At 36.9% G+C, this 22,062-nt stretch overlaps 1 protein-coding gene across 7 annotated transcripts in view; it reads left to right on the top strand.

The window, feature by feature from the left end:
- The window catches only part of COP1 (COP1 E3 ubiquitin ligase), a 264,958-nt gene that overhangs the window by 32,362 nt on the left and 210,534 nt on the right, over nt 1-22,062 (top strand). For 4 of the 7 annotated variants that reach the window (XM_023207225.1, XM_023207223.1, XM_023207221.2 and 1 more), the window contains exons 4-5: nt 11,280-11,356; nt 12,172-12,291. The exons of 1 other annotated variant lie outside the window; for it this stretch is intronic. In XM_023207225.1, coding sequence (XP_023062993.1) covers nt 11,280-11,356; nt 12,172-12,291 — 197 coding nt within the window. The remainder of the gene's footprint in view (nt 1-11,279; nt 11,357-12,171; nt 12,292-22,062) is intronic. 2 more of the 7 variants (XM_023207224.3, XM_023207222.1) reach the window with 1 other exon arrangement.

Here is a 22,062-nt window from a genome sequence, read left to right as displayed (position 1 = left end):
TCTGAGGTGGAACAGTTTCATCCTGAAACCATCCCTCTCACCTTCCTTCGGTCTAGAAAAATTGTTTTCCATGAAACCAGTCCCTGGTGCCAAAAAGGCTGGGGACTGCTGATGTAGATGACAGACTGGATGTGAGGCTTAACAAAAATGGGAGCAGTTCTGAACACCTTTTGGTCTCCCTGTAAGTGTTATACATCCCTACCATTTCTGCTTTTGGGGCAGAAGTGAGAAAAAAGTCCATGGGTCTCAGGAACCCAGGTTTGTTGAATATTGAGGGGAAGGGGATGGAAAAACTTGGATGTGATGCTTGCTGAGTTGGGAGTGAATGGGTGAAAAGAATCTGTGAATGGGTGAAAAGAATCTGAACTAGGGAGGCAATTAAAAATTAAGAACTTGGGAAGGGATACATGGAATAGAACTTTTGAGAGAGGAGTGGTAAGAACTAGAGAATAGAGACATGAATAGGGAATCCTTAAGTATAAATGATAAATGATCGGAAATAATAACTAGTCAGAGCCAATTGTGAATATCAGAAAAATTCTGCCTGTTAACTATCTTAGGATATTGTAGGCAACCTTTAGTCTGAGTGTTTTGGGAATGAATAATAAGCTAAAGATTAATTTTCAGGTATTGGTAGGCATGAAGTAGGGCACTATTGGGTTTATATATCAAAAAGGTCAGTTCTTCATTTTAAAGACGAATATGCTCAGCGTTAGGGTGTGGTTGACTACTTTTGTATTGGATTCTGACCTGCTAGTACTTTGATGACAGTTTGATTTTTACCTCAAATTGTGGTTTATAATAAATTATAATTTGGAACGTATTCAGCTATGGTTTTACTTTTTATCTCTGCTCTAAAAGTGCCTTAGCTGTGATAGTTTTTTCTGTGTTACTCTTCACTGTAATTTTTTTTTTTTAATGAAGGAAAATCACTGGAGGATTACATAGCAGAAAGGGGTGCTAAAGGAATTGAAGATTTTCTGCTAGAATGACAAATTTTTCTAAGTGGCTAAAGTTTTATGGCAGACTTGGAGAAAAAACTTGGGGAAAGAACAAAGAGAGAAATACTGAGTGGCATGGTACCTTGAGGACTAGACTTGATGGCCTAGTTTAGATAATAGGGAAACCACATCCTGTAGTGCAAAATCCTTTGCCCCTGAACTTGCAATTTTGGATTGATGCTGTCCTAGGATCACTAAAGATCACTATGATTTTTCTGTAGTCATAACTTTGGAAAACTACTTATTCTTTTGGAGTGGTTAAATAAGAAAGGAATCTGGTATTCTGAAGATTTTGGTATTTACTAAATTTTTCAGGCAATGTTCCTTAGTTCACAAGTTTGAGATTCTGTTTTGTGAATTTCTAAATGGTGAGAGAGAGAGTTATATATTAGTATGGAAGGAATATAAAAATACACTACTGCTTAAGCTGGAAAGTGTGGAAAGTGATCCCCTACATTATATATATTCTCTTTTTTTTTTTTTTTTTTTTTTGAGACAGAAAGTCTCACTCTGTTGCCTAGGCTAGAGTACAGTGGCGCGATCTTGGCTTACTGCAGCGTCCGCCTCCCAGGTTCAGGCGATTCTCCTGCCTTAGTCTCTCTGGTTGCTGGAATCACAGGCATGCGCCACTATACCCGGCTAATTTTTGTGTTTTTAGTAGAGACGGGGTTTCACCATGTTGGCTAGGCTGTTCTCGAACTCCTGGCTTCAAGTGATCCTCCCGCCTCAGCCTCCCAAAGTGCTGGGACTACAGGCATGAGTCATCACACCTGGACTTATATATTCTCAAATATATGTATCTAATGAACAGTGAAGTCACATTTACTGATTTTTTTTTTTTTTTTTTTGAGACAGCGTCTTACTCTGTCACCCGCTGGAATGCAGTGATGCGATCATGGCTCACTGTAGCCTTGATCTCCCTGGTTCAAGTGATCTTCCCACGTCGGCCTCCCAAGTAGCTGGGACTACAGGCATGCACCACTATACCTGGCTATTTTTGTTTGTTTGTTTTTGTAGAGATAAGGTCTCACTGTGTTTTCCAGGCTGGTCTCAAACTTAAACTCCTGGGCTCCAATGATCCTCCTGCCTTAGCTTCCCAAAGTGTTGGGATTACAGGTGTGAGCCATTGTGCCTGGCCAATTACTGTTTTTTTTTTGTTTGTTTTTTTGAGATGAAGTCTTGCACTGTCACCCGGGCTGGAATGCAATGGCGTGATCTTGGCTCACTGCAACCTCTGCCTGCTGGGCTCAGGTGATACTCCTGCCTCAGTCTCCCGAGTAACTGGGATTACAGGTGCACACTAGCACAGCTTGCTAATTTTTTGTATTTTTAGTAGAGACGGGTCTCACTATATTGGCTAGACTGGTCTCAAACTCCTGACCTCGTGATTACCCACCTCGGCCTCCAGAAGTGCTGGGATTACAGGCGTGAACCACCACCCCGGCCCAATTACTGATTTTTTAAGCTAGAAATTATCTTGACAGTGATCTCTAGTGCAGCTTTCAGTGTGATTATATTGTCAACTATGGAAATAACTTTTCATCCTGATACATCTATTTGTATTTTTCTGCTGATTGCCTCTTCTAGCCTTGTCGTTTGTTCAGTGATAGCCAAATCCTGAGGTCTTACACTAGGTATGTAGAGACTATCTCCTGTTGGCTCAGAGTAATGTCATTGAGATATGTTGATCCATGTGTTCCTAAAAGTGGTATATCACCTTTTTTCTATACTAAAAGTGTCTTCTAAGTTGTTTTCATTGCTTCAGCTTAAGATGGCATGATTTGCATAATGCCTGCAGTTCTTAGTTGGGTTAAGAAGACCTAGAGCCTTTTAAAATGATTTCAGATTTCCTGTTAGCCTGGTAAAGTAATTGAGCATATGTTATATGATTCTGAGATGTTCTTGGCATCCTTGCACCTACTTAATTGATAGGTTAAGACCTTACACTTCTAATGCCTAGTCATAGGTAGAGGGCTGGTCCACACAATTTCTATAGCAGTACTCTTTAAAACTTTTTGCTTGTATAACTCATATGAGAATTTTGAAAAGTGATGATCCTTGCATATTTTTAAGTTTGCATTAAAATTTTTTCTTCATAACTTTAAGTGATTGTGAAGAATATTATGGCCAGGTACAGTGGCTCAAACCTGTAATCCTAACACTTTGGAAGTCTGAGGCAGGAGGATCACTCGAGCCCATGAGTTTGAGACCAGCCTGGGCATTATAGCGAGACCTTGTCTCTATAAAAAATTAACCAGGCGTGTTGGTACGCAACTGTTGTCCTAGCTTCTTGGGAGGCTGGGGTGAGAGGATCATGTGAGCCTGAGGATTTTGAAGCTGCAGTGAGCTATGATTGTACCACTCCATTCCAGCCTGGGCAACAAAGCAGAGATCCTGTCTCAAAAATAATTAAAGTTTTAAAAGAGAATGTAATTTCTAGAGTATTATAAATATGATTACTTCAGAACTGTTTTATCACTTTTTAAAATATAACCAGTGGAATCTAAATGTCATAGTGATTTGTTACTTAATATTGATTTAAAAAGATATAAGTAAGCTTTTTTATTCAGTACCAAAAATGTCATTCATTACCTTTTTTGTGAACTTCTACTTAAATTTCATATCACACACATAGTTTTATCCTTATAATCTATTTCCATGCTTGAAATTCTAACCGATCTGCCTGTAATGCTTTTCTGTAACAAAATTGGGTGTACAGGCATACTTTTATTGCACTTTGCTTTATTGCACTTTTTAGAAGTTGCATTTTTTTTTTTTAACAAATTGAAAGTTTGTGACAACCTTGCATTAAGTCTCTTGATGCCACTTTTCTAACACCATGTGCTCACTTCATATCTCTGGGTGCTCAGAAGAATGTCGCTGAGATCTTCTAGCCAAGGTGTGAATGCAAAGGAAAAGTTCTTGAAGGAAATTAAAAGTGCTACTTCAGTGAACACATGAATGATAAGAAGGCGAAATCACTTATTGCTGATATGGAAAAAATTTTAGTAATCTGGATAGATACCAGCCACAACATTCCCTTAAGCCAAAGTCTTATTCAGAACAAGACCCTAACTCTCCTAAGTTCTGTGAAGGCTGAGAGAGGTGAGGAGCTGCAGAAGAAAAGTTTGAAGCTAATGGAGGTTCAAGAGATTTAAGGAAAACAGCCATCTCCATAACATAGAAATATAAGCTGAAGCAGCAAGTGCTGATGTAGAAGCTGTAGCAAGTTATCCAGAAGATCTAGGTAAAAATCATTGTTGAAGGTGGCTATAGTAAATGACAGATTTTCAGTGTAGATACAACAGCCTTCTTTTGGAAGAAGATGCCATCTAGGACTTTTATTGCTGGAGAGGGAAGTCAGTGCCTGCCTTCAAAACTTCCCATGACAGGCTGACTCTCTTGATAGGGGTTGATGCAGCTGGTGACTTTAAGTGCCAATGCTCATTGACCGTTTTGAAAATCCTAGAGCCCTTAAGAATTATGCTGAATCTACGGTGTCTGTGCTCTACAAATAGAACAGCAAAGCCTGAAGACAGCATATCTCTTTTCAGCATGATTTACTGGATATCGTAAGACCACTGTTGAGACCTACTGCTTAGAAAAAAAGATTCCTTTCCAAATATTACTGTTCATTGACAGTGCACCTGGTCACCCCAGAGCACTGATAGAGATGTACAAAAGAAAGTAAGGTTGTTTTCATACTGCTAACACAATATCCATTCTGCAGCCCATAGAGCAAGGAGTCATTTTGACTTTCAGGTCTTATTGAAGAAACACATTTCGTAATAACTGCCATAGTGATAGAGAGTCCTCTGAGATCTGGGCAAAGTAAATGGAAAGCCTTTTGGAAGGGATTCACCATTCTAGATACCATTAAGAACACTCGCGTTTCATGGGAGGAGGTCAAAATATCAGCATTAAAAGGAGTTTGATGGAAGTTGAGTCCATTCATCATGGATGACTTTGAAGGGTTCAGGACTTCAGTAGAGGGAGTAACTGTACCTGTAGAGGAAGTAGCCAGAGAGTTAGAATTAGAAGTTGAGCCTGAATATGTTACTGAATTTTGCTGTACTATCATCATAAAACTTTAAATAGATGAGGAATTGTTTCTTATTGATGAACAAAGAAAGTGGTTTCTTGAGATGGAATCTACTCCTAGTGAAGATGCTGTGAACATTGTTGAAATGACATCAAGGACTTTAGAATATTACATAAACTTAGTTGATAAAGCAGCAAGAGGGCTTTAGAGGTTGACTAACTTTGAAAGAAATTCTACTGTAGGAAAGATGCTATCATATTAACATTGCAGGCTGTGGAGAAATTTTTTGTGAAAGGAAGAATCAATTGATGCAGCAATCTTCATCATTGTGTTCTTTTAAGAAATTGCCATAGCCAGCTTGGTCTTCAGTGACTACCGCGCTGATCAGTCAGCAGCTGTCAACATGGAGGCAAGACTTTCTACCAGCAAAAAGATTATGACTTGCCAAAGACTGAGATGATCATTAGCAGTTTTTAGCAATAAAACATTTTTGATAAATGTGCATATTAATGCTTTTTTAAAAGACATAATAGTTAAAACTACAGTATAGTGTAAACAGAAGTTTTATGTGTATTGGGAAACCAAATTCATGTGACTTGCTTTATTGTGGGGCCTAGAACCGAACCTGCAATTTCTCCAAGGTACACTTTGTATACAGAAATTACATACTTAAAAGTTTCTCTTGAACTTAATTTCCTCTTAAGCGTTAAGAAGTCTTAAATATGTTTCCTATGTTATTTCATTAGTGGTAGTATACAGTTGATCAAACAAATAAATATTACACATAATTTTATAAAGCCTTAGACATAAAATTCTATAGTGAACGTACCATTTACCAAGGTGTGTGGTGTCCTTCTCCCCAAGTAGTTTAAGTGGCATTGATGAATATTACTAGAGCAAAGTTTCCATTTCCTTTGTGTAATTTTTATTTTTAAATGTGTAAGTCTTGAGAAACCTTGTTTATATTAATTAAGTTGATGGGATTTGAAGGCGTTTTTACAGCAACATGACTCATTTCTTTGCCTTCCTTTTGAATTTTGTGCTAAAGAAGCACTTAATGATACATTGTCACAAAAAAAAATTTAAATGCCCTGTTAACAAGTCAGGCATTTTCTTCAATTTTGATGAAAAGAAAGAGTTGGAAACCAAGTAACTCAAGATGGATTTGGTTTCTTGGTCATTAGAGTCATTAACATTTTCATTGAGATAGATAATATGATTTTCTTTATTTCCTGCTGTAAGCACTACACTGTAGTCCCTCTTCCTCCTGACTTCCCTTCCCTGCGTCTTTCTCTACCTTCCACAGTATTTTCTCTCATTCTCTTCTGTTTCTCCCTTACTTCCCTGCAGTGTGCATACTCTCTCTGTTCCTCTCTGCCTCCCTTGGTCTTGAATGCTCTCTTTCCCTCTCCTGATCCTGAAAGGCTGATTCAGGTAAGGGCTGGAAGTCCGACCCTCCATTACCACCCCTCCCCATTACCACTCCATATATACTCTGCAGGTGTACTCCTCCACTCCTGCCAAAGCTTGCTTCTAAGCTCCCTTACTTGCCTGCTTGCTTGCTTGCTTTTTTTCCTCTCTCTCCCTCCCTCCCTCCCTCCCTCCTTTCCTTTACCCTGTACTCCCCCCACTCACCCAGCCGTCTTTTTCTCTACCTTTCTCTCTCTATGTAAAATTTGTAGGCTGGGGGCTGTGGCTCACGCCTGTAATCCCAGCACTTTGGGAGGCTGACGTGGTCAGATCACGAGGTCAGGAGTTCGAGACCAGCCTGGTCAACATGGTGAAACCTTGTGTTCACTAAAGATACAAAAAATTAGCCGAGCATGGTGGTGCGCACCTGTAATCCCAGCTATTTGGGAGGCTGAGGCAGGAGAATTGCTTGAACCCGGGAGGTGGAGGTTTCAGTGAGCCGAGATTGCACCACTGTACTCCAGCCTGGGTGACAGGGTGAGACACTGTTTCCAAAAAAAAAAAAAATTGTAAATTTAATTTTCTTACCTCTCTAATGAATAATCCTCTTACCTACTAACAAAAAATACAGTATGCATGCAAAGTATAGAATCCTTGTTTAAAAAAAAATGGCTGATGCATATAAAAGTCCTTACTACTGTCAGTCACTATTTTAAATGCTGTATGTACATGAACTCATTCCTTATGGCAGGCTTGTGAGATAGGTACTGATTTTATCATCCTCATTCCTTAGGTGAGGAAACGAAGGCATAGACAGGTTGAGTAACTTGTGTCAAGTTACACAGCCAAAGTGGTGGAGTTAGAATTTGGTCTTAGGCAATTGGGCTCAAGCATCTGTGCTTTTACTGTGCTGTTCTGCTTCTAAAAAGACAGTTACTTGAATGGAGTCTTTAGCATTAAAATGCGTTTTCCTTAGTACTAAGAAATGTTTGTTCTTAGTACTGTGGATATTGTAAGGCTCTGTAGAAGTGTAATTAACAAATGTATAACATCCTTAGGTTTAGGTATCAATTCTAAGAGTTGATGATGGTTTCAAATTAATGCTTATTTTAATTGGGAATATGAAAGTGTTAGCTAAACGTGACATGTTACACTTAAAATCCAGGAGCATGTCATCAAGATAGTCATTCATTCATTCATTCATTCATTCATTCATTCATTCATTCATTCATTCAGTAAATACCAGGTACCAACTATACGTCAGGGACCACAATGGTGGACAAGACAGACATTGATCATAAAGTGCTTTATAGTATAAATAAGATTCTAGCTGCTGTCTTTTGCTAATAGGTAAGCAGTGCTTTTAAAATAAGTTTTCAAAGTTATGGAATGGAATTCACCATTTTGCTATTCTTGTTTGTAAGTTGTGACATAGGTTTGAAAGGGTTTTCCCACTAAATGTGTGACTCTAATGACTTTCATATATTTTATATATTGACATTTGAATGTTAAGTCCAGTGTATATACCTTGCATTTTAAGAGATTTTTTTTTCTGTTAAATTTTTGAAGTAGAAAAATAATAAAATAATCCTTGATGAAGAAACACTCAAGCCGAGCGTACTAAATAAAATCACTTCTTTTATTTTCCATGGGTAACCATTGTTTGTTGTAGGATGTAGTTTTTTTAAAATTTTTATGTTTTTGAGACAGCATCTCTTTCTCACTCAGGCTGGAGTACAGTGGAGTGATCATGGCTCACTGCAGCCTCGAACTCCTGGGCTCAAGCAGTCCTACCACCTAGGCCTCCTGAGTAGGTGGGACTACAGGCACATACCACTACACCTGGCAAATCTTTGCATTTTTTATAGAGGCGCAGTTTTGCTGTGTTACCCAGAATTGTCTCCAGCTCCTGACTCAAGCTGTCTGCCTGCCTCAGCCTCCCTAAGTAATGGGATTACAGGCATGAGCCACTATGCCCAGCCTAGGATAGCGTTTTTAAAGAATAAAAAAATAACCATTTTTTCAAGTAGCTCCATGAAAAATCTGATACAGTAGTAAAAAACTTAGTTTGGTAAATATAGAATTTAAATGTCTTTATATGATATGGCAAGCCAGTTAATACATTGTTTGTTTACATTTTATTTTTGCCATCATTTGCTGTAACTTTATTTTGCAGTTTAATTTTGTGGCCTTTACAGGCTTGCTCTACTTTGGCTGGGAATAGTGTCTCATGCCTGTAATCCAGCACTTGGGAGTCCAAGGCAGACGGATCACTCAAGGCCAAGAGTTCAAGATCAGCCTGGGCAACATGACGAAACCCTGTCTCTATAAAATATTCAAAAATTTGCTGGGTGGAATGGTGTGCACCTGTAGTCCTAGCTACTGGGAAGGCTGAGATGGGAGGATGGTTTGAGCCTGGGAGGTGGAGGTTGCAGTGAGCCAAGATCACACCACTGCACTCCATCCTGGGTGACAGAGTCATACTCTGTGACAGAGTCACACCCTGTCTCAATAAATAAATAAGTAAATTAAATAAATACAGGCTTGATCTTTAGTTAATAGGGTTGCTTTTGAAAAAAAAAGCTTGATCTTACAGTATTATTATTGAGAATCAAATATAATGGTATATAAGATTTCTTGGTAAAATTCAATGTGGCATATTCATATAAAGTATTTAACAGTCACTATTTTTCTTCAAATGGTTAAATTAAATTCATAACTGGGACACTGGCCTCTTATTGACTTACTCCTCTTTATTCCCACTGAATTATTTCATGCTCTCTACTTTATCTGGATTATAATAACTTTCCTTGTGTAAGGTACCTGCAGTTCAGGCCCTTCACAATCTGACTCTGATCTGCCTACATTTCCAGGTTTAGTTCTTAATCCCTGTGAATCATTCACAAGATCACTCTGACCCTTGTTTTAGCTATGTTGATTTTACTTGTTTGTTTGTTTGTTTGTTTATTTATTTATTTATTTAGAGGCGGAGTCTGGCTCTGTCTCCCAGGCTCGGTGGGGTGCAATGACACGATCTCGGCTCACTACCTCCCAGGTTCAAGTGATTGTCCTCCCTCAGCCTCCCGAGTAGTTGAGACTACAGCCACGTGCCACCATGTCAGGCTCATTTTTCTATTTTTAGTAGAGGCAGGATTTTGCCATGTTGGCCAGGCTGGTCTTGAACTCTTGACCTCAGGTGATCCACCCGTCTTGACCTCCCAAAGTGCTGGGATTACTATATTGATTTTAAATCATTGTATCTGCTACACACACACCCACACACAGACACACACGCACTTTCTCACCTGAATTTTTCTTCACTCCTATATTGATTTTAAATCGTATCTCTTACACATACACACACACACACCCACACACACACCCGCTCTCTCACCTGAATTTTTCTTCACTCCTATTTTTGCTTAATGAGTCTCTGTGTGCCTATTATGGCCCATTTCTAATGTTGCCTTCTATATGAAGTGTGCTTGTTAACATTTTGATTGATCTCTGTATACTTTGTAAATCTATTTTAACGATAGTACTGATTATCACATTATGTTATAAGTACTGTATCATATGAATCTGTCTTGCTTGTCTGAATTGCTTGAGGCCTTGTATTATATCTTTGAAGCTTGGATCCTTATGAACTTGCTATCTGTTTGGTGTTTTCAAAAATATTTATACTTGCATTGTGGTATGGTGGGAAGTATCAGACAGTTGGGTCTGTATTCTCAGCACTGCCTCATTGTGTATGTCACCATGCATAAGTTCCTTATGCTCTCTGTGCTAATATTCATCTCTAATTGGGGAGAATAATCTGTAAGATACTGTCTATAAAGTGCCTACCTAACCTAGTACTAGTTTCCCTTTAAAAAAAAAAAATCAGTTTTTTGTGTCAGTTTATATTTGTTGGTTGTGGAAAAATCGAAAAATCCAATTTAAAGTGGTTAAATATTATGGAAAATGTACCGATTCACAGGAAAAGAGTTTCTAGAGCTAGTTATCAGTGGTTCAGTGGTATTATCAGGTTCTTTCTGTTGTTCTGTTCTTCCATTGCCAGCATATACCTTAGTCTTTTGGCTGGCTATTCTTGAGATTGCAAGATGGCTCTAAGCAGTTTCAGATACCCCTTATGAAGGCATGGTTTTTTCTCCTATCCTTTTCTTTCTGAAAGATAACACGTCTCTCTTTGGTCAAAATTGGGTTACATACTTAACCCCATGTCAACCACTGGCAAGGGCATGAATGACTAGATTGCCTTAGGTTAGTCAAAGTAATACATGGGGTTGGGGTGAGATCTAACTTCTCTGAAAGTTACATGGCAGTCTGATACTTGGAAAAAAGGTCATGTTATTATCAAGAAAAAGAGTAGGATGGTTTTTGGGTAGGTAACTAAAAGTGTCTTCCATGGTATTTTTAGAAAAATTACAAAGAAAAAGAACAAATGCAAGTCTTTAGTGCTTAACTCATAGTAGATACTCAATTACTCATGCCTTGTTACCATATGGGGCATGTGATGGTCTCACATGGTGAATGAGGATTTCTCTCTCGGCAGGTGCCAGTAGCATCATCATTGAGAAATTTGTAAGGGAAAATTCATATTCTGAAGAATTCTCCTATAGTAATAGTAGTTGTAGTAGTAGCAGCTGCAGCAAAACTGTTTTCTAATTTGAAATAAAATAAAAAGCTAACACTTTCTGTTTAGCATGTTTTTAATTTGGAGGCTATGTATAGGTAAAATAGAATCTATCTAAACTGAAGAATTACACGATACATTTAACAAAAATACAAATTATTTGTGCTTTTTATTTTGTTTCTGTTTTCAGTGAATGAACTCATTCTTAAACAAAAGCAAAGATTTGAGGAAAAGAGGTTCAAATTGGACCACTCAGTGAGTAGCACCGTATGTTTCAACTCTTATTACTATTTTTAATACATTTCATTTTGTTGTTTTTATTGGTTTAATATTAGTTAGACGTTAAAGTTTAATATATTATTGATTTTTCTTAAAGGAGATTTTTTAGGATTGTTCTAGTCAAATAACTTTCTTAACTGCATTGTCTGTAATACTTTACTAGAGTGCTCCTATTTTGAAAGGTCTGGTAGGATTATATTGAAACATTTGTCTTTTAATACTTGACATTTGAAGGATTATATTGCGTGGTGAAACAATGATTAGATATTTTCAAAAAAACTGTCGACGCTGGGCTTATACCTGTAATCCTGACACTTTGGGAGGCCAAGGCTGAAGGATCACTTAAGCCCAAGAATTTGAGACTAGCTTGGGCAACATAGTGAGATTCTGTCTATATTCAAACAAAAACAAAAACAAACCTTTGGAAGATTCTCAATTTTAAAGGCTTAGTCCCAAATTACCAAGGCAAATGAGCTTAATACCTTACTACATGCAAAATTGAAAATATGGCTTGACAAGTAATTAAATTCAGTTATTTTGAAGGTAAATTACAGCTTTAGAATATTCTCGAATGCACCTTTTATATTTGTTATCTTAATTCATTTAAGGGAGAAGAAATAGTGTTTAAGTTATAACTAGAAGACATTAGGGAGCCACTAGCTAGGAAGGAGTAGTTTAGAACATTGCAGTGTATTTTTGGTATCTGTATGTTGAGCATATTAGGAAGTAGCAAGTAAACATTTGTTTTAGTCTCTAAAACAGTCTTCTTAGGAAGTTGTTGTTTCTTCTTTCTTCATTTTTAGAATGGCCACAGGTGGCAGATATTTCAAGATTTGTTGGGAACTGACCAAGATAACCTTGATTTGGCCAATGTCAATCTTATGTTGGAGTTACTAGTGCAGAAGAAGAAACAACTGGAAGCAGTAAGTGGTAGCTAAACTTAAAAAATATTTTAAATGATGAACTTTATTGCAATGAAAAAGATCTAAAGAATGATAGGATAGCTTCACTAATCCACTCATTTTTAGTCAGCTAGAAACAGCTACAAAGTGTCACTTCTCTGCTAAATAGTTTTGTTGGTCATTTGTCTTCTAATGAGTATCTTTCTTGCCATATCATCCCCTTTTCATATGTGAGAGTTGGAGGAGAAATAGAGATTATTTTTATCTACATAAAATTCTTTCAGCCGGTGTCCATTGGTAGCAATAGTAGTGTATGGCATAACTAAGAGCATTTAAAGAGATCTGTACTAAATATATCTTATTTAATGTAATGTAAAATTCCATTTATTTTATGTAAATGTTAAAGATGTAAAATGTGAAATTGCAAGTGTTGGGAATTGAGTGTGATATAAGCAGCACACACCTTAGCATAAGCAAATACTACCCTGAGGCTAAACATAAAGGAAATATTTATTGACACAGTAAGGGAGTGAATAACACATACACACAAAAAGGAATAGTTGAACAACCAAACTTTGAGACGATTAGAACCATGGCTTCTGTGGAAGGCTGCAAGTACATGAGATTAGGGATTTGAATGTTGTTAAGAGTCTTTGTTTTGTGTCCCTTGTGCCTGTTTGATTGGGACAGCTCTGATTTTCTTTTCTCATAGACTTCTTTATCACATGGTGGATAATAATGTCATTTGCACTCTTGGTTTATATGCATGTTTTTTGATAAAAGAAAAAAAGGAGCTTTTGTTTCCAACTGCAGTTAAAAAATTTCTGTGGCTAGATTATGATTAACTTAGCTTGGATCTGGATCCCACTCACTGTGGTGGGGATCTGCTAGTAGGAGAAAGGTGTGTCAGGTTGAGCCAGCCAAGATGAGTTGTCTCCCATGTTGTATCTGTTTGGGAGGTGGGGTTCATGGGAATTTCTCTTACAGTTTTAACCATAGTTTTCTATTAGCATCTACTATATGCCAGGGGTTGTGATAAGGGCTGTAGACAAGCTAAAGTTCTGCTGTGTGCGTGTGTTTGTGAACTAAATCAGTAAAGCATGTATTTTCACATGGTGATAAGTAATAGAAAAGACTTTTTTTTTTTTTTAAGGGACAAAGTTTCTCTCTGTCAGCCACCCAGTCTGGAGTGCAGTGGTGTAGTCATAGCTCACTGCATCCTCTACCTCCTGGGCTCAAGTGATCCTCCTGCCTCAGCCTCCTACTCACGCCACTATTTGTTTTTAATTTTTAAATCACCTGACTAGTATATTTTTATTTTTATTTTTTGTAGATACAGGTCTCAGTATATTGCCTACAGTAGTCTCAAACTCCTGGCTTCAAGCAGTCCTCCCACCTGAGCCTCCCAAGGTGCTGGAATTATAGGCGTGAGCCACTGCTCCCAGCCCTAAAATGACTTTATATGAAAGATTGAACATATGCAGTTACCTTGCTCCCTTTTGAAACAATGAAAATGACAGTAAATTAGGGATTTTAAAGAGGCAAAAAATAAAAATAAGAATGAGAGAAGATATATGTTCAGGAATGTTTACTAAGCTATGAAACAGATGGACAAAAGGTAATATATTAGTAGATCTGAGGAAACTGAGTGCTACACCAGCAATAGGGAGAAAGCTAAGAACTGACCCTATTTATATTGTGGCGCCGAGGCCCTGGGATTGGGACCATCAGGTATCTGATACAGTAAAGGCTGAAAACAGAATGATTGGTTGAGAATCTGTTTAAGAAGCAGTTGGAATCCCTGATTCCTTCCTATATAACTAAGCTAATGATTCTTCCTTTTCTACTTTAGGAGAAAACTGTAATTTTTAACCCCTCCACCCTCAACGGAGGTGGTAAGAGAGAGGCTCTCTGGACCACTTTGTAACAGGCACACTTAAAGATGTATGTGGGTGTTCCTGTTTCTCCACAGCCTGGTCAACATCTGTTGTTTCTTGGCTTTTTAATAATTGCTATTCTGACTGATGTGAGATGGTATCTCATTGTGGTTTTGATTTGCATTTACTAATGATCAGTGATGTTGAGCTTTTTTGTCATATGTTTTTTGGCCACATAAATGTCTTTTGAGAAGTGTCTGTTCATATCCTTTGCCCACTTTTTGATGGGGTGGTTTATTTTTTTTCCTGTAAATTTGTTTTAAGTTCCTTGTAGATTGTGGATACTAGACCTTTGTCAGATGGGTAGATTGCAAAAATTTTTCCCCTTTCTGTAGCTTGCCTGTTCACTCTGATGATAGTTTCTTTTGCTGTGCAGAAACTCTTTAGTTTAATTAGATCCCATATGCCAATTTTGGCTTTTGTCGCAATTGCTTTTGATGTTTCAGTCATGAAGTCTTTGCCCATTCCTATGTCCTGAATGGTATTGCCTAGGTAACAAACCTACACATTCTTCACTTATGTCCCAGAACTTAAAGTTAAAAAAAAAAAAAAAAAAAAAAAGAAAAGAAAGATGTGTGTGGGCTACCATACCAAAAGCAGGTAATTACATAGTGAAAGTGAGAACTGGTAACCTTCCTACCTTCTAATATGCCAGCATTAGTCTTTGTTTCCTTTTTGGCTTGGAATTGAAGAAACACAGTTGTCTTATTAGATTACAGATTCTTTCCTATTATTTTCTGAAGAGAGAGCCATGTCAGAAGCAAAGTTCCTGTCATATATATATTTTTTTTTACATTATTGCTTTCTGTTTTACTTTTCATTATTATTTAACCTGAATCTTTCCAGCATACAGAAAAGTACAGAAAATAATATGGAACTCTAAAATACTCCTTCTTAGTTTTAATAAATGAAGATGTTGGCATATGTCTCAGATCTGACTTAAGAATTAATTATTTTCATACTTAAACCCCTCTCATCTCATTCTCTTCTCCTAGTGTAACCACCATATGAAGTGGCAATGATCCTTCTCAAGCATGTGTATGCGTTTCTTATATATGTTAGTATCTAAACCATATAAAGTATTGTTTGTATAAATTAGAGGTTTATATAAAGGGTTTCATACTGTAGTTATCCTTTTGAAATATACCTATTCGTTTACTTTTTGAGGTTCATATTGATAAATGTAGATTTGGTTTATTTATTTTAACTTCTTTACAGTAATCTGTTTCAGGAATATATCTATTATTAGAGCCGGACACGGTGGCTCATGCCTGTAATCCCAACACTTTGGGAGGCCGAGGCGGGCAGATCACGAGGTCAGGAGATAGAGACCATCCTGGCTAACATGGTGAAACCCTGTCTCTACTAAAAAATACAAAAAATTAGCCAGGAGTGGTGGCAGGCACCTGTAGTCCCAGCTACTCGGGAGGCTGAGGCAGGAGAATGGCGTGAACCCGGGAGGCGGAGCTTGCAGTGCGCACCACTGCACTCCAGCCTGGGCGACAGAGTGAGACTCGTCTCAAAAAAAAATACAAAATTAACCGGGGTGGTGGCACACGCCTGTAGTCCCAGCTGCTCAGGAAGCTGAGGCAGGAGAATCGCTTGAACCCAGGAGGTGGAGGTTGCGGTGAGCCGAGATGACACCATTGCACTCCAGCCTGAGTAACAAGAGTGAAACTCTGTCTCAAAATAAAGAGAAATATATCTATTATTCTATTGATGGGCATTTGGATTCTTCTCAATTCTTAGTTGTGTCAGCACTACATTTAGTATACCTTTCTCCTTGTGCTTGCATTAGGCAATGTGCACACATTTTAACCTTATTAAATGTTTGATATTGACAGATTGCTCTTCTGTGGGTTTATGCCATATAAACACTTAGTATTTTCTGTTTTTTAGTTACTGCCAGTCTGGTAATTATCGAATGCTGTTTCTGTGTTTGTATGTGTGTTTTAAAAATACATTTCTGTAATAACTAGTACAATTGAGAATGTCTTCATTTGGCCACCCTTGTTTTCTGTTTGATGAATTACCTATTCATATTCTGTGTCCATTTTCCTGATGGATCATTTGTCTTTTTTCTTACTGATTTGTATATGTGTGTGTGCGCTTGTATTTTGGATATTAATACTTTGCCAAGTATATATTTTGGTAATTGAATTCTAGTTGAATTGCATTATATTTGGAAAACATAATTTACATGATTTTAGGTGATTCCATTTTAGATGCTTTGTTGATTCATTACTTACAACTTTTTGTCTTTTTAGTGGTTGCTTTAGAGTTTTTAATACAATTGCTACCACATTCTACATTAAAGTAATGTTATACTACTTCATCTGTATTATAAGAACCTCAGGCTGGGCGCAGTGGCTTATGCCTGTAATCGTAGCACTTTGGGAGACCGAGGTGGGCGGATTGCCTGAGCTCAGGAGTTCGAGACCAGCCTGGGCAACATGGTGAAACCCTGTCTCTACTAAAAATACAAAATTTTAGCCAGGTGTGGTGGTGTGCGCCTGTAGTCCCAGCTACTTGGGAGGCTGAGGAGGATTGCTTGAACCCAGGAGGCAGAGGTTGCAGTGAGCCAAGATTGTGCCACTGCATTCCAGCCTGGGAGACAGAGCAATACTCCGTCTCCAAGAAAAAAAAAAAAAAAGAACCTTAAAAACAGTATACTTTCATTTTCTCTCTGCTGGCTGTTGTAGTATTTTATGTCATATATTTTACTTCTAAATATTTTATATATTCCACAACACATTGTTATTAATTGTGGTTAAATTATGGAGATTTCTAACAAGTCTTATATTACCCATTTATTTACCATTTCTGGTGTACTGTATTCTTTCGAGTAGATCAGTTTCTATCTGTTATTTTCCTTTAGCCTCAAGGACATCATTTACCATTTCTTTAGTGCAGGACTGCTGGAAGCAAATTACTTCTTTTATATGTCTGACAAAGTCTTTATTTTGTGTTTGAAAGGTATTCCATATGAGTATAAAATTCCATGTTGACTTTTAAAGAAATGTTGCTCCACTGTCTTCTAGCATTGTTTCAGATGAAAAGTCTGCTGTCATTCTTATCTTTTGTCTTCTTAATGAAATATGTTTCTCCCAGTTTAAGATATTCTTTTTATGGGTATAAGCATTTTGATTATCATGTGCCTTGCAATAGGGTTTTACCCCCCCTCCCTTTGTGTTTTTTTGTTATTGGGTTCTTTGAATTTTTTAGATCTGTAGATTTATAGTTTGCTTCAGATTTAGAAAATTTTTGGCCATTATTTCTTCAGATATTTTTATGTCCCCCTTCCACTTTGGGAATTCCAATTACATATCTCTTAGGCTAGTTGAAGTTGTTCTTTAGGTCACTGATGAAGGTTTTGTCCATTTTATTTGATCTTTTTCATCTTTCTTGTTCATTTTGGATAGTTTCTATTGCTGTCTTCAATTTTTTTCCATGTAGATTGACTTTTCCCCTTATTGTAGGATATATTTTTCTGCTTCTTTGCATGCTTGTTTCTTAGATGCCAGAAATTATAAGTTTTGCCTTGTTCAGTGCTGAATATTTTTGTAATCCTTTATATATTCCTGAACGTTGTCCTGACATGTAGTTAAGTTACTTGGAAACAGTTTGAATCTCTTGAAGCTGGTTCTTAAGGTATGATAGGTAGGACCAGAGCAGTTTTTTGTCTCTGCTAGTTTTGCCTCACTACTGAGACAACCTTTTTGAGTACCTGATGCATGTATATTTCTTGGTTTTTCTACTCTGGCTGCTGGGAACATGTAATCTTTCTGGCCCTTTGTCTGGAAAGCATTGTTTCATATAGTTGGACTGGTGTTTTGTTGTTTAAGGCAGGATTGTAAATCTAGTCCCTTTTACTCCATTTTTGCCTGAAAGGGAAGCTCAATTTGCATGTGTTTAATCTTTTGAAATTGATAGTGATTTTCACTGTAGCTCAGCATAATCTATTTTGTAAATATTCCACTTGCATTTGAAAACTGTTTTTATTCATTGTAGTGCTTTATAAATATGATTATGTAGAGTTGGTTGATATTATTATTATTGTTATTATTATTTTTTTGAGATGGAGTCTCTCTTTGCCACCCAGGCTGGAGTGCAGTGGCATGATCTCCGCTGCAACCTCTGCCTCCCAGGTTCAAGTGATTCTCCTGCCTCAACCTCCCACGTAGCTGGAATTACTGGTATGCACCGCCCGCCTCAGCTTATTATTTTTATATTTTTGGTAGAGATGGGGGGGTCTCACCATGTTGACCAGGCTGGTCTCGAACTCCTGGCCTTGGGTGATCTGCCTGCATTGGCCTCCAGAAGTGCGGAAATTACAGGTGTGAGTCACCACACCCAGCCAGTTAATATTATTAAAATTGTTTTTCCTCCTTGCTCTGTTAGTTGCTGACAAATGTGTTACATTTATAATTTTAATTGTCTATTTTTGTTTTCTTTTTTGGTAATTTTTGCTTCATGTATTTTGAAGCCCTGTTATTAGGTGCAGTTCATACATGTTTAGAATTTTTATGTCTTCTGGATGAATCATCTCCTTTATTATGAAATGGATATGTTTATTGTTGGAAATATTTCTTGTTCTGAAGTCTGCTTTGTCTGGTACTGATATAGCCACAGCACCTTACTTATAGCTAATGTTTCCATTGTATAGTCTTCTTCATGCTTGTACTTTAATTCTGTCATTGTCCTTATAAAGTGTGTGTCTTTAACAGTAGGTAGGTGTTTTTTTCTGTTGTTTTTAAAAACAGTCTAATAAGTGCATTGAATTGAAGTGCTCAAGTCTATTTAAATTTTACTTAATATAATTATTGATATGGTTGGGTTTGAGTCTACACTATGGTATTTGTTTTCCATTTCTCCCTCCTGTTCTTTATCACCTCTTCCTCCTTTCTCGCCTTCTTCAGACATCATTGGGTATTCATCATTCCATTTTATCTTCTCTGTTTTTCACGTACTTCTTTTTATTGTAATTTTAGTGTTTTCTCTAAATACCACAAAAGGCCTTTTCTCCCCACAGTTTATGGTATGCTACTTCAAGGACAATATGTTTATAGGCAATCTTGAATATATGGTATTCCACTGTAAGAAAAATGTGAAACTTTACAATAACTCAGTTTACTAAACTTCCACTTTTTTTTGGTTCAAACCATGCTATAAATCCCACCAAACATTTTTTTTCCTTTTTTTAAACATTGTTATTTTGGCTTTTGAAGATAGGATACCAAAATAAATAAGTAAATAAACAAGAACAAAAACCCACCCGTCTCTTTTTTTTATTTACCCAAATATTTACCTTTTCAGATGCTCTTCATTTTTTTCTCGCATCCATCCAGATGATTTCCCTTTTACTTGTGTAACTTTTTTTTTTTTTTACTATTTCTTGTAAAGCAGATTGTTTTGCCCTATAGAGAAGTTTTGGGTTTTCTTTTTAAAACACTTTAAAGATATTTTCACTGTTCTTTTGTTTCTGATGAAATCAGTAGTCATTTTTACCATCCTTCTCCTAAAGCTACTATATCATTTTTCTAACCACTTTTAAGACTTTCTTTTTGACGCTAGTTGTCAGCAATTTGACTATGTTATTCCTACATTGTATTATTTTTATATTTATCCTTCTTGGGTTTCATGGAACGAGAAAGTCTGTTCCTTTTTTTATTTTGTTTGTTGGCAGCATACAAATTCAATGCCTAGGATTTAATTTTTGAACATGGTGAGCCATTACTTATTCAGCCTTTTGCTCTACTTCTTTTTCTGTAGGTTTCTAGTCATATGTTGTTATAATGTTTCATGTTATCTTATAGACTTCTGATGCTCTGTTCTTATTTTCCTTTTTTTTCTGTGAATTTAAATAATTTGTATTGAACTGTATTTGAGTTTGTTATTCCTTTCCTCTGTTATGCCTGCTTTGCTCTTAATTTCATTCAATTTTTAAATTTTAATTAATTTATTTATAAAAGTATTTATTTATTTATTTTTAGGAGAAGGATGAGAGACTGACCTCTTTGATTTTGTTCAGGAATTTAGGTTAGTTGGGGCTTAATTGCTGCTTGAGTTAGTTTCAGTCATTGGCTTTAAAGAATAGTATGCATTTTTGGTTTTTCCCCTTTTTGCTACTGTGGAAGTAACCTTTTACATTTTAATCTGAAGAGGATTAAACTATTTTTTTTTTAACTGAAATGTTTTGTATTGTGAAAGTGCTGTCTCTGTGATGCCAGTGCTTCCAAATTTAAGTCACTCATTATACGAACTGTTGTCACTTTTTGTAAATATTCCTCTTATGCTTTGAAGCATGTGTGTTCTGAAATTGTTTCAAGGATTTATATTCTTTATGTCTAATATCTTTCTATTTAAAATTTTCTGTTAAAATTGTTTAAAAATAAAATCCCAGCTAATACAGAAGAAAGTGGATTAATTTACTAATATGATTATGGATTTTTCAATTTTCCTTTCAATACTGTCATCTTCTAGGTTTATATCCTTTCAGTCGTTTTGTATTTAACTTTTAAGTTCAGGAGTACATGTGCAGGTTTGTCATATATAGGTAAACTTGTGTCATGGGGGTTCGTTGTACAGATTATTTTGTCACCCAGCTATTAAGACTAATATCCATTAGTTATTTTTCCTGATCCTTTTCTTCTTCCCGCCCTCCACCCGCTGGTAGGCCCCAGTGTGTATTGTTCCTTTCTATGTGTCCATGTGTCCTCATCATTTAGTTCTCACTTGTAAGTGAGAACACGTGATATTTGATTTTCATCCTGTGTTAGTTTGCTAAGAATAACGGTTTCTAGTTCCATTTATGTTTCTGCAGAGGATGTGATCTCCTTTTTTATGGCTGCATAGCATTCTGTCATGTATATGCACCATATTTTCTTTATCTAATCTACCATTAATTAACATTTAGGTTGATTCTATGTCTTTGCTATTGTAAATAGTGCTGCAGTGAACATACATGTGCGTATATCTTTATAATAGAAGGATGTATATTCCTTTGAATATCCTGGTCACATACACCCTTTCAGGACTGAGCCAGGAAGAAATGGAATCCCTGAACAGACCAGTGAAGAGCTCCACCATTAAATCAGTAATAAATAGCCCTACCAGATATACAAAGAAAAGCTGGTACCATTCCTACTGAAACTGTTCCAAAAAATTGAGGAAGAGGCACTCCTCGCTAAGTGTTCTATGAGGCCAGCATCATCTTGATACCAAAACCTGGCAGAGACACAACAAAAAAAGGAAACTTAAGACCAGTATTATTGATTCACATCCATGCAAAATTCCTGAACAAAATACTGGCTAATTGAATCCAGCAGTACACCAAAAAGCTTATCCAGCATGATAAAGTAGGCTTTATCTTTGGGATGCCGGGCTGGTTCAACATATGCAAATCAATAAATGTGATCTATCACATAAATGGAACTAAAGACAAAAACTACATGATTATCTCAAAAGATGCAGAAAAAACTTTCAATAAAATTCAACCCCCCTTCGTATTAAAAACTCTCAGTAAACTATGTGTTGAAGGAACATACCTCAAAATAGTAAGGGCCATCTATGACAAACCCACAGCCAACATCATTAAATGGGCAAAGGCTGGAAGCATTGCCCTTCAAAACCAACACAAGACAAGGATGTCCTCTTTCACTACTCCTGTTTATTCAACATAGTAATGGAAGTCTTGGCTGGAGCAGTCAAGCATAGAGACAAAGGGAATCCAAATGGGAGGAGAGTAAGTCGAACTATCTCTGTTTGCAGATGACATGGTTCTCTATCTAGAAAATCCCATAGTCTCAGCTGAAAAGCTTTTTAAGCTGATAAACAAGTTCAGCAAAGTCTCAGG

Source organism: Piliocolobus tephrosceles, chromosome 1, assembly GCF_002776525.5.
Source record: "Piliocolobus tephrosceles isolate RC106 chromosome 1, ASM277652v3, whole genome shotgun sequence".
Classification (NCBI taxonomy): Eukaryota; Metazoa; Chordata; class Mammalia; order Primates; family Cercopithecidae; genus Piliocolobus; species Piliocolobus tephrosceles.
This window is presented reverse-complemented; position numbering and strand designations above follow the sequence as displayed.